This window comes from Cnephaeus nilssonii, assembly GCF_951640355.1.
Source record: "Cnephaeus nilssonii genome assembly, chromosome: 17".
NCBI lineage: Eukaryota > Metazoa > Chordata > Mammalia > Chiroptera > Vespertilionidae > Cnephaeus > Cnephaeus nilssonii.
Genome location: NC_137088.1, coordinates 181461 through 193518, shown reverse-complemented (window position 1 = coordinate 193518; position 12058 = coordinate 181461). Strand labels below are relative to the sequence as shown.

Genomic DNA, 12058 nt, shown 5'->3' with positions numbered 1-12058 from the left:
GGAGAAGAAGTGCGACAAATAGGACAGAAGACATAAGACAGTGTGGGAAGTCCCCTGTCGATAAGGCTGCTGCTGTTGAGGAGTGATCCGTGAAGGTCTGTAGTATTCAGGCCCCTGAGTGCCCGGCAGCCCGGGCAGAGGCGGGATAGGACTTGACAGACAGAATGGCTGACTCACAGGCCTGGTTCCTCAGCAGCTCAGATCTCTGTCCACTGCAGACCCCAACTCAGAGCTGGGAGCTGGGCCTCCCCAAAAAGCCGTCCTCGGCAAACGTGGCCAGAGCCCCCCCCCCCCCCCCCCCCGAGGCTCTGGGGCCCTCATGGGGCAGGAGCCTGGATCCCGTGTGATGCACGCATCTGTAGGGAATTAGAAGTCTGTTCCCCTGGCCATTTGTCTTCAAGGACCTTGTATAAATCATGCTTGGTAACAGATAAGATTGCGAAATTGGGGCCTGGGCTTGTGTGTCCCTCCTGACCGTCTGTAAGCCGTTCCTGCTTGGTGGGCCGCCCTGGATCACACCAGCGTTTGCACCGGAGTCTGCCCTGTCATCTCTAAAGAAAAATGAGGACGGGGCAGAGTCGCTGGCAGAGACACGGAGAAGAGTATTTTGGGCCGTCCTCTTTTGGGGTCTTTCCAGACACTAAGACCGAGGCGGCTGAGTCCAGTGACGCCGGGCCAAGCACGGCCTTCCATTTCAAGGGTAGCACTCTGGCCGGGCTTCACGGAGCAGGGATCAGGCTGAGTGACAACGTGACGGGGCTCCTCCTCCACTCGCCACCAGAACCCGTGAGCGAGAACGTGGGTGCAGGTGGGGCACGTGTTCCTCATGTGACCCCCAGGTGGCCAGAAGCCAGAATAACTGCTGAAACTCACATCCACACACCCAGCCCAGCCCAGCCCAGGGAAACCTGGCCAACCGCATTGGGCAGGTCTGATGTGGCTGGGACCATGTGCCGGACTCAGTCCAGCAGGACCCTGACACTCTCATGCCATCCTCACAAGGATCCTTCAGACATGGTGTTGATATCATCCCCCATGCAGGGACAGGGACAGTGAGGTCTAGAGAGCCCCTGGGTTTTCTCTGCACTGAGCCCCACAATTATGAAGTATGGTAGCAACCATACTTAGGTAAAAACTGCTGTTTGAATTTTAACCCTGCTATTCTGGCTTCTGTACACACTTGCTTGCTTGGACAATAGGGTGGTTACCTCAGCTTCCAGACTGAGACCTGGAGACACAGAGGTAATTTTCCTGTGCCTGTGGACCAGGACTACAGGAGATTGATTCCCACTGACTCAGTAGCTCCAGGAGTAGAAACTGTAGATAACCTTTAGAGATTACTGACTCCGCTTGGGTCTGCTTCTGTAAAAACCTGCTTTCCCAAGATAGGGCCACATTCCAATGTCCAGCAGGGGCTGGGAACCCCCCTGCAGGCTGTTCCCAGCCTTTAGAATTTAGAACAAAGGAAAATTTTTGTGGTTTGGACCTTTAAAAGGACTGCCTACACCTGGGACAGCGCGGTCATGAGGGTGGCCATCTGCGTGTGGTGCCCTCTCGGCCGTCCTGGCCAGTTCAATAAATCCTTGCCTGTTTTTTTCAATCTATCAGCAGCCTCCGGTGGCCTTATTTTTGACTCCAGGGTTCGACCCCACAACAAATTACTCAGTGGTTTGTCTCGTTAAGATTTCCATACAGCCTGGCCGGTGTGGCTCAGTGGTTGAGTGTTAACCTATGAACCTGGAGGTCACGGTTCGATTCCCGGTCAGGGCACTTGCCTGGGTTTTAGGCTCAATCCCCCAGTATGGGGCGTGCAGGAGGCAGCCAATCAGTGATTCTCTCTCATTGATGTTTCTCCCTCTCCCTCCCTCTTCCTTCCTCTCTGAAATCAATTTTAAAAATGTTTTAAAGGAAGGTTTCCATACCAGGCAGTGCAGACGGTAAGTTCTAGTCCAGTCTCCACCGTCTGGCCCTGGGGACCGAACGTCTCCTTGGCAGCATGCCTGGCTCTATACTTGTGACGGCACAAATGTTACTCATGGCACTTTCCTCGTAAAGGCCACTGTTCTGTGCAGGGAAGCTGAGACGTGATAGGCAATTTACCAAGGATCTGCTGCAATGCCAGGCACTCCCGCCCTCCCTCCTCTCGCAGGTCCCGTGGGCCAGGCTCCCGAGGGCCCCTGTGGGTGGAAGCAGCCGCTCGGGCACCACCTGGTCACTCTGCTCAGACGCAGCAGAGGCCAGGCTGCTCCGCTCCCCAGGCCCAGCTGAGGGGGGTGGGGGGGGGATGCCTTCATCAGGGCTCGCCTGGGCGTGGCCCGGGCCTGTCAGTGTGTGCTGAACAGACGTGCCGCCAGCCGCCAGGGAGGTGGACCTGGTGAGGATGCCTATGGAACTGGGCTCATCTGGGAAGGTGAATTTACACAGACATTCAACATAAGGAATAGTGTGCAGCTCAGAAGGGCTGAGTTGCTTAGGAGACGTGTTATTTACATCAGCAGATGGCGCTGGCCAGGTCTGCAGGGAAGCTCTCGACTCCTGGAGGCGCCAGACGCTGTGGGGCCCTTTGGTAAATGGCACTATTCTTCCTTTCATCATCTTCCCTGTCGGGATGTGGGCAGGGTCCTAAGTGCTAATTGTCTTATAACACAGAGCTGCTAATGAGGAAGATAAGGAACCTCCCAGCCTGCAGTCCTCACCCCTTCCCCCGCCACTCTCCCTTCCCACATTCACCTCCCCTCTCCCCCGCCCCATCCCGCACCCAGAGAGCAGTTCCAGGGTCCCCAGTGATTGGCTGGGGGTCCTCACATTCCAGTGGGGGAGGCAGGTATGGAAACAGATCAGTGATGGAGTGTTACAGGATCTGAGACCTGTGGGGGAGTTCAGCCCTACCTCCAATGCTGGTAGGGTGAGGGTGGGGGACAGTGGGAGGGGGAGTGCAGGTCACAAAGGACATGTGCTCTGTGACTCCACCTCCTTGAGGTACCTGGATAGTCAGGTTCATGGACACAGGAAATAGAGTGGGGGTGCTAGGGGCTGCAGGAGGGGAGGCGGGGAGAGACTGTTTAATGGGTAGTTTCAGTTTGGAAGATGAAAAAGTTCTAGAGATGGTTGTGGTGGTGGTGGTGGGGGGTGGTTACCCAATAACGTTAGTGCACTTAATGCCAATGAGCTTTATCATTTTATTTTTAAAAATATTTTTATTGATTTCAGAGGGGGAGGGAGAGAGATAGAAACATCAATGATGAGAGAGAATCATTGATTGGCTGCCTCCTGCAACCCGGGCACGTACCCTTGACTGTAATTGAACCCAGTACCCTTCAATCTGCAGGCTGATGCTCTATCCCTTGAGCCAAACCAGCTAGGGCGCCATTGAAATTTAGACTTAAAAAAATGGTTGAGCCCTAGCTGGTTTGGCTCAGTGGATAGAGCATCGGCCTTCGGACTGAAGGGTCCCCGGTTCGATTCCAGCCAAGGGTACATGCCTGGGTTGCGGGCTCGATCCCCAGCAGAGGGCGTGCAGGAGGCAACCGATTGGTGATTCTCTCATCATTGATGTTTCTATCTCTCTCTCCCTCTCCCTTCCTCTCTGAAATCAATAAAGAAATATATATATTTTTAAAAATGGTTGAAATGGTGAGTTTTACATTATGTGTATTTTACAATAAAAACGGAGTCGATGTGAAGAGAAAATTAAATACAGATGATGTCGCCCAACAAGATGGTATGTGAATGCCAAGGTTGGAAACACTGTCCCCGCCTCGCCCAGTGGCGACGGGGTCTTTGCATGCAGACGAGATGCCTTCTCTCAGTAACCCAAAGTTTATTTTTAATTTTCCATTTCTGGGAAAAAGAATGTTTTAAAACCTCTGTGGTCAGTAGGCAGGTAGAAAGGGAAGAGATGTGAGAGTTGTTGAAAACCTCCTCTGTGCGTGTGTTCTGTTTTCTTTCCCTCAATTCTAATGACACTAGGAGGGTTGAACCAGGTTCACACACAGGGAAACTGGCCCCATGCTAGTGAGTGGCCAGCCCAGCCCTCCATACCGGGCCACCCCTCCCCGCTCTGAGCTCTTTGGGGCGTCCCTCACTGCCTCACCTCTGTTCATTGGGCAAAAATCCCACATCTTGGGAATGTTGCATCTGCAGGGCATTCATTTGGGAAAATACGGGTCGTAGATCAATCAGTACCCAAAGCAGAACACACAGAGCCAGGAGCAACACTGAGCACCACCTCACACTCCCGGTTCCTGTTTCACGTGTGAAAACAGATATACCGCACCTACTCTCACCACGGAAAACACCAATGTGCAGAGGAAAGAAAACACGCCCTCGCAAAGCACGGGTCACGGCACCCCCGGAAGTCACCACAGCGCTCATTCGGGCCAGTATCCTTCCCATCTCCCCTGGGCATACGCACATACACACCCATTTTACGGTAGTTTTATCACCTGGTTTACAGCTCAATATATTGGGAACATTTTCTCACAAGCATAACCGATTAAGCACTCTTTGTTAGGAAAATTTGGATATAATTTTTTTTCCAAGGAGACTTTATTCCCTTTACAATGCCTTGAGAAAAAAGGCGTGTCCTTGTCTTTTACAGCTTTCTATAGAAACTTGCCCTTCGATTTAGCTTTTTAACTTGCTTTTCTGTGTCCATCAAATAAATCATTAATCAAGTAATCATCATATTGTTTCTGCCCTCTCCCATTTGCTTCCTCTCTAACTGGTCTCCATGGCCACACGGACCCTTCATTCCTCCAGCATCTGCCTGTCCCCTCTCATTGCTCCCCTTACAGATGCTTCCATTTCGTTTCTAGACACCGGCTTAACGGATTGTGACCAACTCTCCCTACTCAAAGCTTTATCTTCAGTCCCACGTTAGGTTAGATTTTAATAATCTGAAGAGGGAGAAGTACAAGTATTTTGAAGAAAAGTGCTGCTGAACGTTATTGTATACTTCGGGAAGCTTATGGTGAACATGCTCCATCTCAAGATACTTGTAAACTCTGGTTTAAACACTTTAAAGGTGATGATTTTGATGTGAAAGACAAAGAACGTCCAGGTCAACCAAAAAAGTTTGAAGACCAACAATTACAAGCATTATTGGATGAAGATGCGTGACAAACTCAAAAACAACTTGCAGGAAGATTAAACGTTGCTCAGCAAACAATGTCCGATTGTTTATAAGCAATGGGAAAGATTTTAAAGGAAGGAAAATGGGTGCCACATCAACTGAACGAAAGACAAAAGGAAAACTGAAAAGTCATCAGTAAAATGTTGCTTCAACGGCATGAAAGAAAAGTCTTTTTTGCATCAAATTGTGACTGGCGATGAAAAGTGGATTTATTTTGAGAATCCCAAACGCACAAAATCATGGGTTGATCCAGGTCAACTGTCAACATCGACTGCAAGGCCAAATCACTTCAGAAAGAAGACAATGCTCTGTGTTTGGTGGGCTCAGGAAGGTGTGGTGTATTATGAGCTTCTAAAACCAGTTGAAATCATTAATATTGATCGCTACCGACAACAAATAATCAATTTGAACCATGCTTTGATCGTAAAGTGACCAGAATGTGCCAGAAGACACAGCAAAGTAATTTTGCTTCATGATGATGCACCATCACACACTTCAAAACCAGTTAAAGACACGTTAAAAGATCTTGCTGGGAAGTATGAACCCACCCGCCGTATTCACCAGAACTTGCTCCTTCAGATGACCACTTGTTCCAATGGATGGCACACACACTTTCTGAGCAGCATTTCAAAACGTACGAAGAAGTGGAAAATTGGGTCTCTGAATGGTCTGCCTCAAAACAAGAAAAGTTCTATTGGGACGGTATCCACAAATTACCTGAAAGATGGGGAAATGTGTAGCTAGCGATGGACATTACTTTGAATAAAGCACTTTTGATGTTTCTCTTGAAATTATCATGTTTTCTTTGGATTACAAAATCTTCATTATTAACCGGCTAATACTTAATCCGCATTATTAACCAGCTAATAATTAATCCACATTATTAACTGTAATAATGCAGATTTTGTAATCAGAGAAAACATAATTTCAAGAGAAACATCAAAAGTGCTTTATTCAAAGTAATGTCCATCGCTAGCTACACATTTCCCCCATCTTTCAGGTAATTTGTGGATACCGTCCCAATAGAACTTTTCTTGTTTTGAGGCAGACCATTCAGAGACACAATTTTCCACTTCTTCATGTGTTTTGAAGTGCTACTCAGAAAGTGCGTGTGCCATCGATCAGAACAAGTGGTCATCTGAAGGAGCAATACAACAAAATAGCATACATATCAAATCGCATATATATCAACATATGTGTAACTCCATCTATTGAAAAAAATCCGCATTATTAAATTGTACACCTAGTAAGTAGTTGGTTCAGGCAAATCTCTTTTATTGTGCTTCACAGATATTGTGTTTTTGTTGTTTTTTTGTTTTTACAAATTGAAGGTAATACCCCTCATCTGCTAAGATGACAACTCACGGAAGGTTCAAATGATGGCAATTTTCAGAAACAAAATATTTTAAATTAAGGTCTGTACATTGTTTTAGACATAACGCCATTGCACACGCAATACACTACAGCACAGTGTAAACATAACTCTGTGCACTGGGGACCAAAACATGTGTGTGACTCGCTTTATTGAGATATTCGCTTCACTGCAGTGGCCTGGCACCACCTGCAATATTGGAAGTATTCCTGTTCCGTAAGGAAAGTCAGGGACCATGATGGAAATCTAGTCACTACTTCAAGGCAACCAGCAAATAATCGGCTCCCGGGACGTTGGAGGGACCGCCTTGACAGGTCGTGAAGTCCGCATGACAAATGTTGCACACAAAGGTCAACTAACATGAACTTTGCAAAGCGAGGCAGGTGCCAGCCAGCATAAGAGCGGTGCCTGTGGATGGCGTCAGTTCTGGGGCGCTGGCAGCCGCGAGGCGCTCATCCATCACGTGGCCATCTGGAAGGAGGGACGTTTGATCATGAAAGGAAATCCCTCCGGCAGTCGGTCCTGCTGCCCACACATGTGGCAGATCGACACGAGCCTAACGCCAGTTGGGCTCAATATTTGAGTACAGGGTGCTCATGGGATCAACAGTACTGACCCCGTGAATTCAGACTCCTGGCAGATCTTTCCACAGAAGCTGCCACAGGCCGACTGTGAACTTGCCCTTCCCTGGACCTGTGCTCTCACCCACCCCAGCCGGTGACATCTTCCCTCGGTGGCAGGGGTCAGCAGAACGTGGCGAGCCCCCGATGGCAAGGACACAGCACGTTTTGGGTCCCACGTTGCAGGAAGAGCATACGGTCCTCACCCATCCAACCATTCAACTCACACTTAGCAAACGTCTGTCCTGGGCCCGACATGCAGGGATGCAAAAGGGAAAGACAGTCCCCGCCTGGATCGGGGGTGGTGGTGGGGGTCCCATCTTGTCCTCACAGGAAGCAACCGCTTTTACCTACTGTGTGGACAGAATGTTTTCACTTTCTAACACCTGCAGGGGCAGAACTACGAGAGGCCCCTGGACCTGGGTGGACCTAGAAACCCGGTCAGGTCAGGTGGGGAGACCCCTCTCCTCATGTCCACCTTCTTGTCCTTGTTTTCCTCAAGTCAATACAAATCAACAAGGTGCAAGGGTCCTCAGACCAATCCCCAGGGGGTCCGTGCAGGGACCTCTTAGGACCCGTAAGTTCCTAAGGGACAAGAATGGGTCCGAGCCCCTGGTATAACTTAAGGGCATAGTTGGAGTTGGGTGCCCCCACCCTGCTGCTGGGGTGGCTACTAACTGAGCTGTACCCCCTGGACATGGTCTGGGTCTCTCTGCCTAAAGGCAAGGAACGCCAGAAAGTCTCTTGGTGTTTTAAGAGGCCAAACCTTCTTCTTGTTTATTTTCCTCAATAGACGGTCACGTACTAGAAAATGTCAGAGACTTGGAATGGCTCCACCCGAAAGGCAGCACAGCCAGCGACACCGAGGGCGAAACGCCAAGGACCCCGAGGCCACTCTCCCATCTGCAGTCCTCGATACTTTCACCGGCAGAACTCCGGCTGCCAGTCCCCAGCGAGCCACGAGGTACGATGAGACCCCTCTGGCCCAGTGCCCACAGCGACTGACAACCCGAAAGGGCAACGCCACTTACCACACCCCGGCAGGAATGTCTGCGGGAAGCAGCGCAGCTGGCCGTGCCGGCATCTGCACATGGAGCACTTCCGGGGCAGCCAGGTGTCGTGGGGCACAGACCCACAGTTCCTGCGAGGAGCGGGTAAGGCGGCACATTCATATTTAAAGTCCTCACTTCTCCCCCCCGCAGCCCCCCATTTCATGGCTTACTCTTTGCGCTTATTGTGCTCACAGTTCCGTCCATAGAAGGAGGGGGGGCAGGCACAGAAGGACCCCAGCATGCAGGTCCCCCCGTTCAGGCAGCAGGTCTTGTTGAGCTCCTTACCTGAAAGAGGAGAGATGGCTGAGAGGGTGGAGGGATGGGAGAGCCGAGTTCCTGTGAGCAAAGACTAGTGCAGCACCAAGGACGTGGCCGCCTTGATCCCTGACAGAAAGTGTGGGCAGATGTCTAAACATTACAAACCTCAAGAATAAGACTGGTTTTTAATGTTCTCTTTGCTACCCATGCCTTTGAGCAGATAACTCTTTTAATATATATATATATTGATTTAAGAGAGAGAGGGAGAGAGAGAGAAACATCAATGATGAGAGAGAATCATCGATTGGCTGCCTCCTGCATGCCCCCCACTGGGGATGGAGCCCACAACCTGGGCATGTGCCCCAACCGGGAATCAAATGCTCATAGGTCATAAGTTCATTGGTCAATGCTCAACCACTGAGCCCCGCGCTGGGCAGCAGAGAAACCTTGTTCATGCAAAGGCCAGTGGTGGTTCCCGGGTCCCCAGCGTGAAGTGGAATCAGGCGAAGGAAACTCCAGGGGCGCAAAGTGCACACACAATGCCCGTCTTCCCTCCACAACGAAACCTGTCCCAGCATCAGCCCCGCTCCAGAAGCAGGTTCCCACTCTCTCGGGTGAAAGAGCTCGAAAGACAGGAGAAGGAGAAGGAGCCGGTGTGACACGCCCACCGTGGAGACTGAAGGCAGGCGGCTCTTACTGTCCTGGATGCTCATGGGTGGCACCAACTGGAAAGGCCGATGACGAATCGCAGGCTCCTCCTGGGACCGAAGGCTGCCCGCTCTGACAGCCAGGTCTCCCTGTGACTGACGTTCGCGGTGGCCCAACCCTTAAGGACAAAACCACCTCGTGGGGCCTGTGCATTGGGCTGCGTAAAACTGCTAGTGACCCGAAGAACCAAGAGTCTCTTACCAGCAACTAATTCCAGCTCCAATGCTTTGGAAATGGCCAGGATCAGCATCAGCCTAGGAAGGGGAGTCAGACAGTGTCAGCAAAACAAAGCGAAGAAAGGCTTTGCGTTCACACTCGGGCTCCCCCAAGGACAGACCACAGACCACGAAGGGGAGCCTCTGGACTGGCACCTCCTCCCATCTGCCCCTTTCCTTTGAAACACGGAGTCACGTGACAGCAGAACGAAGCCTGATGAGACCGGAGCCACCCAACAGCCATCTCTGTTCAGTAGGCGCTCCTACTCCTAGGCGCTGCCCTCACAGGCACCTTCAGTTAACGGTGTAAATCTCTGACCACCTACTTCACATGTTTTCCTCCTTCATATAATGTTTACATATGACCTTTCCTGTGTCTTTGACAAAGTCACGTTTTACTGACTATTTCATTTAAACCAGTCATTTGAAACATTATAAACATTTCCCATTATTCTCTTTGCTACCCGTGGTTTTGCAAATATTGAATCTGTCTATGTCTTGCATCTTCTCAGGAGCAGATTTTTAATTTGGTTGCAACTTTGACCTTTTCTCACACACGAGTCACAGGCAGCGCCCGACCCTGATGGAAAGTCTTCGAGGCACAGTCTCTGTTGGCAGCTCTCTGAAGGTTTGAGCAAACGAAGTCAGACGAGGGGCTCGCACCACTTCCCACGCTGCCTTCCAGCTCTGTCACCACAGGCTCACAGGAAAGGGGCTCATACCTGGACGGGAAGCTCTCCATCTTCACGCGCCCACAGCTCTGAACACCTCGGGGGGACGTTAGCACGGCTTCAGTTCAGTCCTTGCCAAAGGAACACATCGGCTTACTGACACAGAAATGGGAACTTAAAAATAAAAATATCCCGGGTGAGAAATACGCGTTTCCCAGGTCCTAGAAGCAGGAGCCAGGAGCCAGGACGTCTGGGGAAACCAGGCGGGAGGTGGGGGCTCAGCCTGCCTGGGAGTCTCCTTTCTCCCCTTGGCTGGGCAGGGAGGGGGGACCCCCACGGTTACAGCGCTAAAGCTCCCCACGGAGGGGATGAGAGGCAGAGAAGCCACCTGAACAAAGAGCGAGTGGAAAAGGCGGATCTTGTAAAACTGGGGTTAAACCAGGCCTAATGTCTATTAGTTGTGGGTTAAAAATATCAGGTTTACTTTTTTTGGGGGAAAAAGGCAAATCAATCACACCAGCCAGTTGGCGATTCAGGTTGGAAGAATGGTGGAAAGTAATTGCTTTGATCAGGAAATTCTAAACACCAGGTATGGGGCTCTCAAGGCGGTTGATATTTCATTGCCAAGTTTTAATTCCTGAAATTTGCTTTCATCTTTGTTTTCCTAGGAAAGGTGTGTTGAGCTCGGCGCCCTGCCGCGGGCTTACTCGGGGCGCAGTGGGGAGTTAGTTGGGGGGGGGGGGGGGCGAGCCTAGGAAGGAACCACAAGTTCAGAGTCAGGAAGGGTCCGGAGGGGTCCTGACCACACGTGAGGCTGATGCTTCCAGGACCGGAATTTCAATGGGGCTCGAAGGAGGGGCGCCCTGGGCAGATGGGGAGGAACTCACAGCTCCCACCTGGGTGGCTGGCGAGGTTAGCAAATGCCAGGCTGTGACTTGGAAATTGGGATTAAATTATATTTGGGAACGACCCGTGCCGCTGGGCGTGTTCAGGAACGAAGGAAACGCTGGAGCACGGCGTTCCGCGCGTGGAGGGAACAAGGACCCCTGACCTTGGGGCCAGTCCTGGTGTCGCGGGGGGACCAGTGGCCCAGCCGAGACCCCTCCATGCGGAGGAACCGCCCCCCCCGCCCCACCCCGGCGTGTGGGCCCTGAGGCGCCGCCGGGTCCGCTCCAGCGCCCGCCTGCCGCTCGGGAGAGTGAAATGGAAATTGTTTTTATTGGGGGGCGGGTGGCCCGGCCATTAAATCCCCGTGGGGCCTTCTTAGGGGGCCGGGGACTTGGCTGAGGCTGGAAGCCGGATGTGGGGGGACGGTGCCTGGGAGGCTGCCGCCCCCCCCTCCCAGGTGCAGGGAGGCGTCAAGGAAACAAAGACAGCGCTCGGAGGAGCGCTCCCCCTGCTCCCCATCCAGGTGGGAGGACCTGGGCGTCACTGGGAGACCCCACATCCATTTGTGGGTTTCCAGGTCTTCTCTGCGGAGGCCGTGATGGGACTTTAGAACTTGAACTAGGGCCCTGGCAAAGGCCTCCCCATTTCAGGGGGAGGGACTGACCCCGAGTCCAGCCGCCAGCCTCTGTCCCACCAGGTCCCTCACCTGAGGCCTCAGGGTGCGAGGGCGGGGAGGTCGGTGGTCACAGGTAGACCGAGCGTCCGTGTCCGGATAGAAGGGCGCTGGTGTGTGAGTGGCCCGGTGTTTGCTATGGGGTGGGGACCCCAGGCGGTTCACTGAACAGGCATTTAATGCGTTTACTCTGTCCCTGCCAAGTGAGAAGGGACCCCGCCGTGCAGAGGGGGGAGGACAGCTGTAATTGAGCCTCTGAGGGGGGGTTGGCTGGTGACTTCAGAGTGGCTGCTGGACACCTCTGCTCGGTCACTGCTGGGATGACAGAGGCCACCCAGCCTCCAGCCAGTGAGTTCTGTGTGTCCGAGACCACAGAGCACCAGGCTTGGGGTTAGGAGACACTGTGGAATGGGGGTTCCCCAGTCCCAGGCAGCCCGCCTCTCCCAGCAGACGCTCTTGGCCTTGGG

General features: G+C 52.0%; 1 protein-coding gene across 1 annotated transcript; it reads right to left on the bottom strand.

Annotated features, from left to right (window-relative positions):
- Positions 1 to 6861: 6861 nt before the first annotated feature.
- CRIPTO (cripto, EGF-CFC family member) lies at positions 6862 to 10101 on the bottom strand (the record flags this gene model as incomplete). The annotated part of the gene is made up of 6 exons (XM_079795035.1): positions 6862 to 6977; positions 8158 to 8267; positions 8349 to 8463; positions 9134 to 9262; positions 9346 to 9398; positions 10082 to 10101. The coding sequence occupies 6 exons, from the start codon at positions 10099 to 10101 to the stop codon at positions 6862 to 6864; spliced, it is 543 nt and encodes a 180-aa protein (XP_079651161.1).
- Positions 10102 to 12058: the final 1957 nt, after the last annotated feature.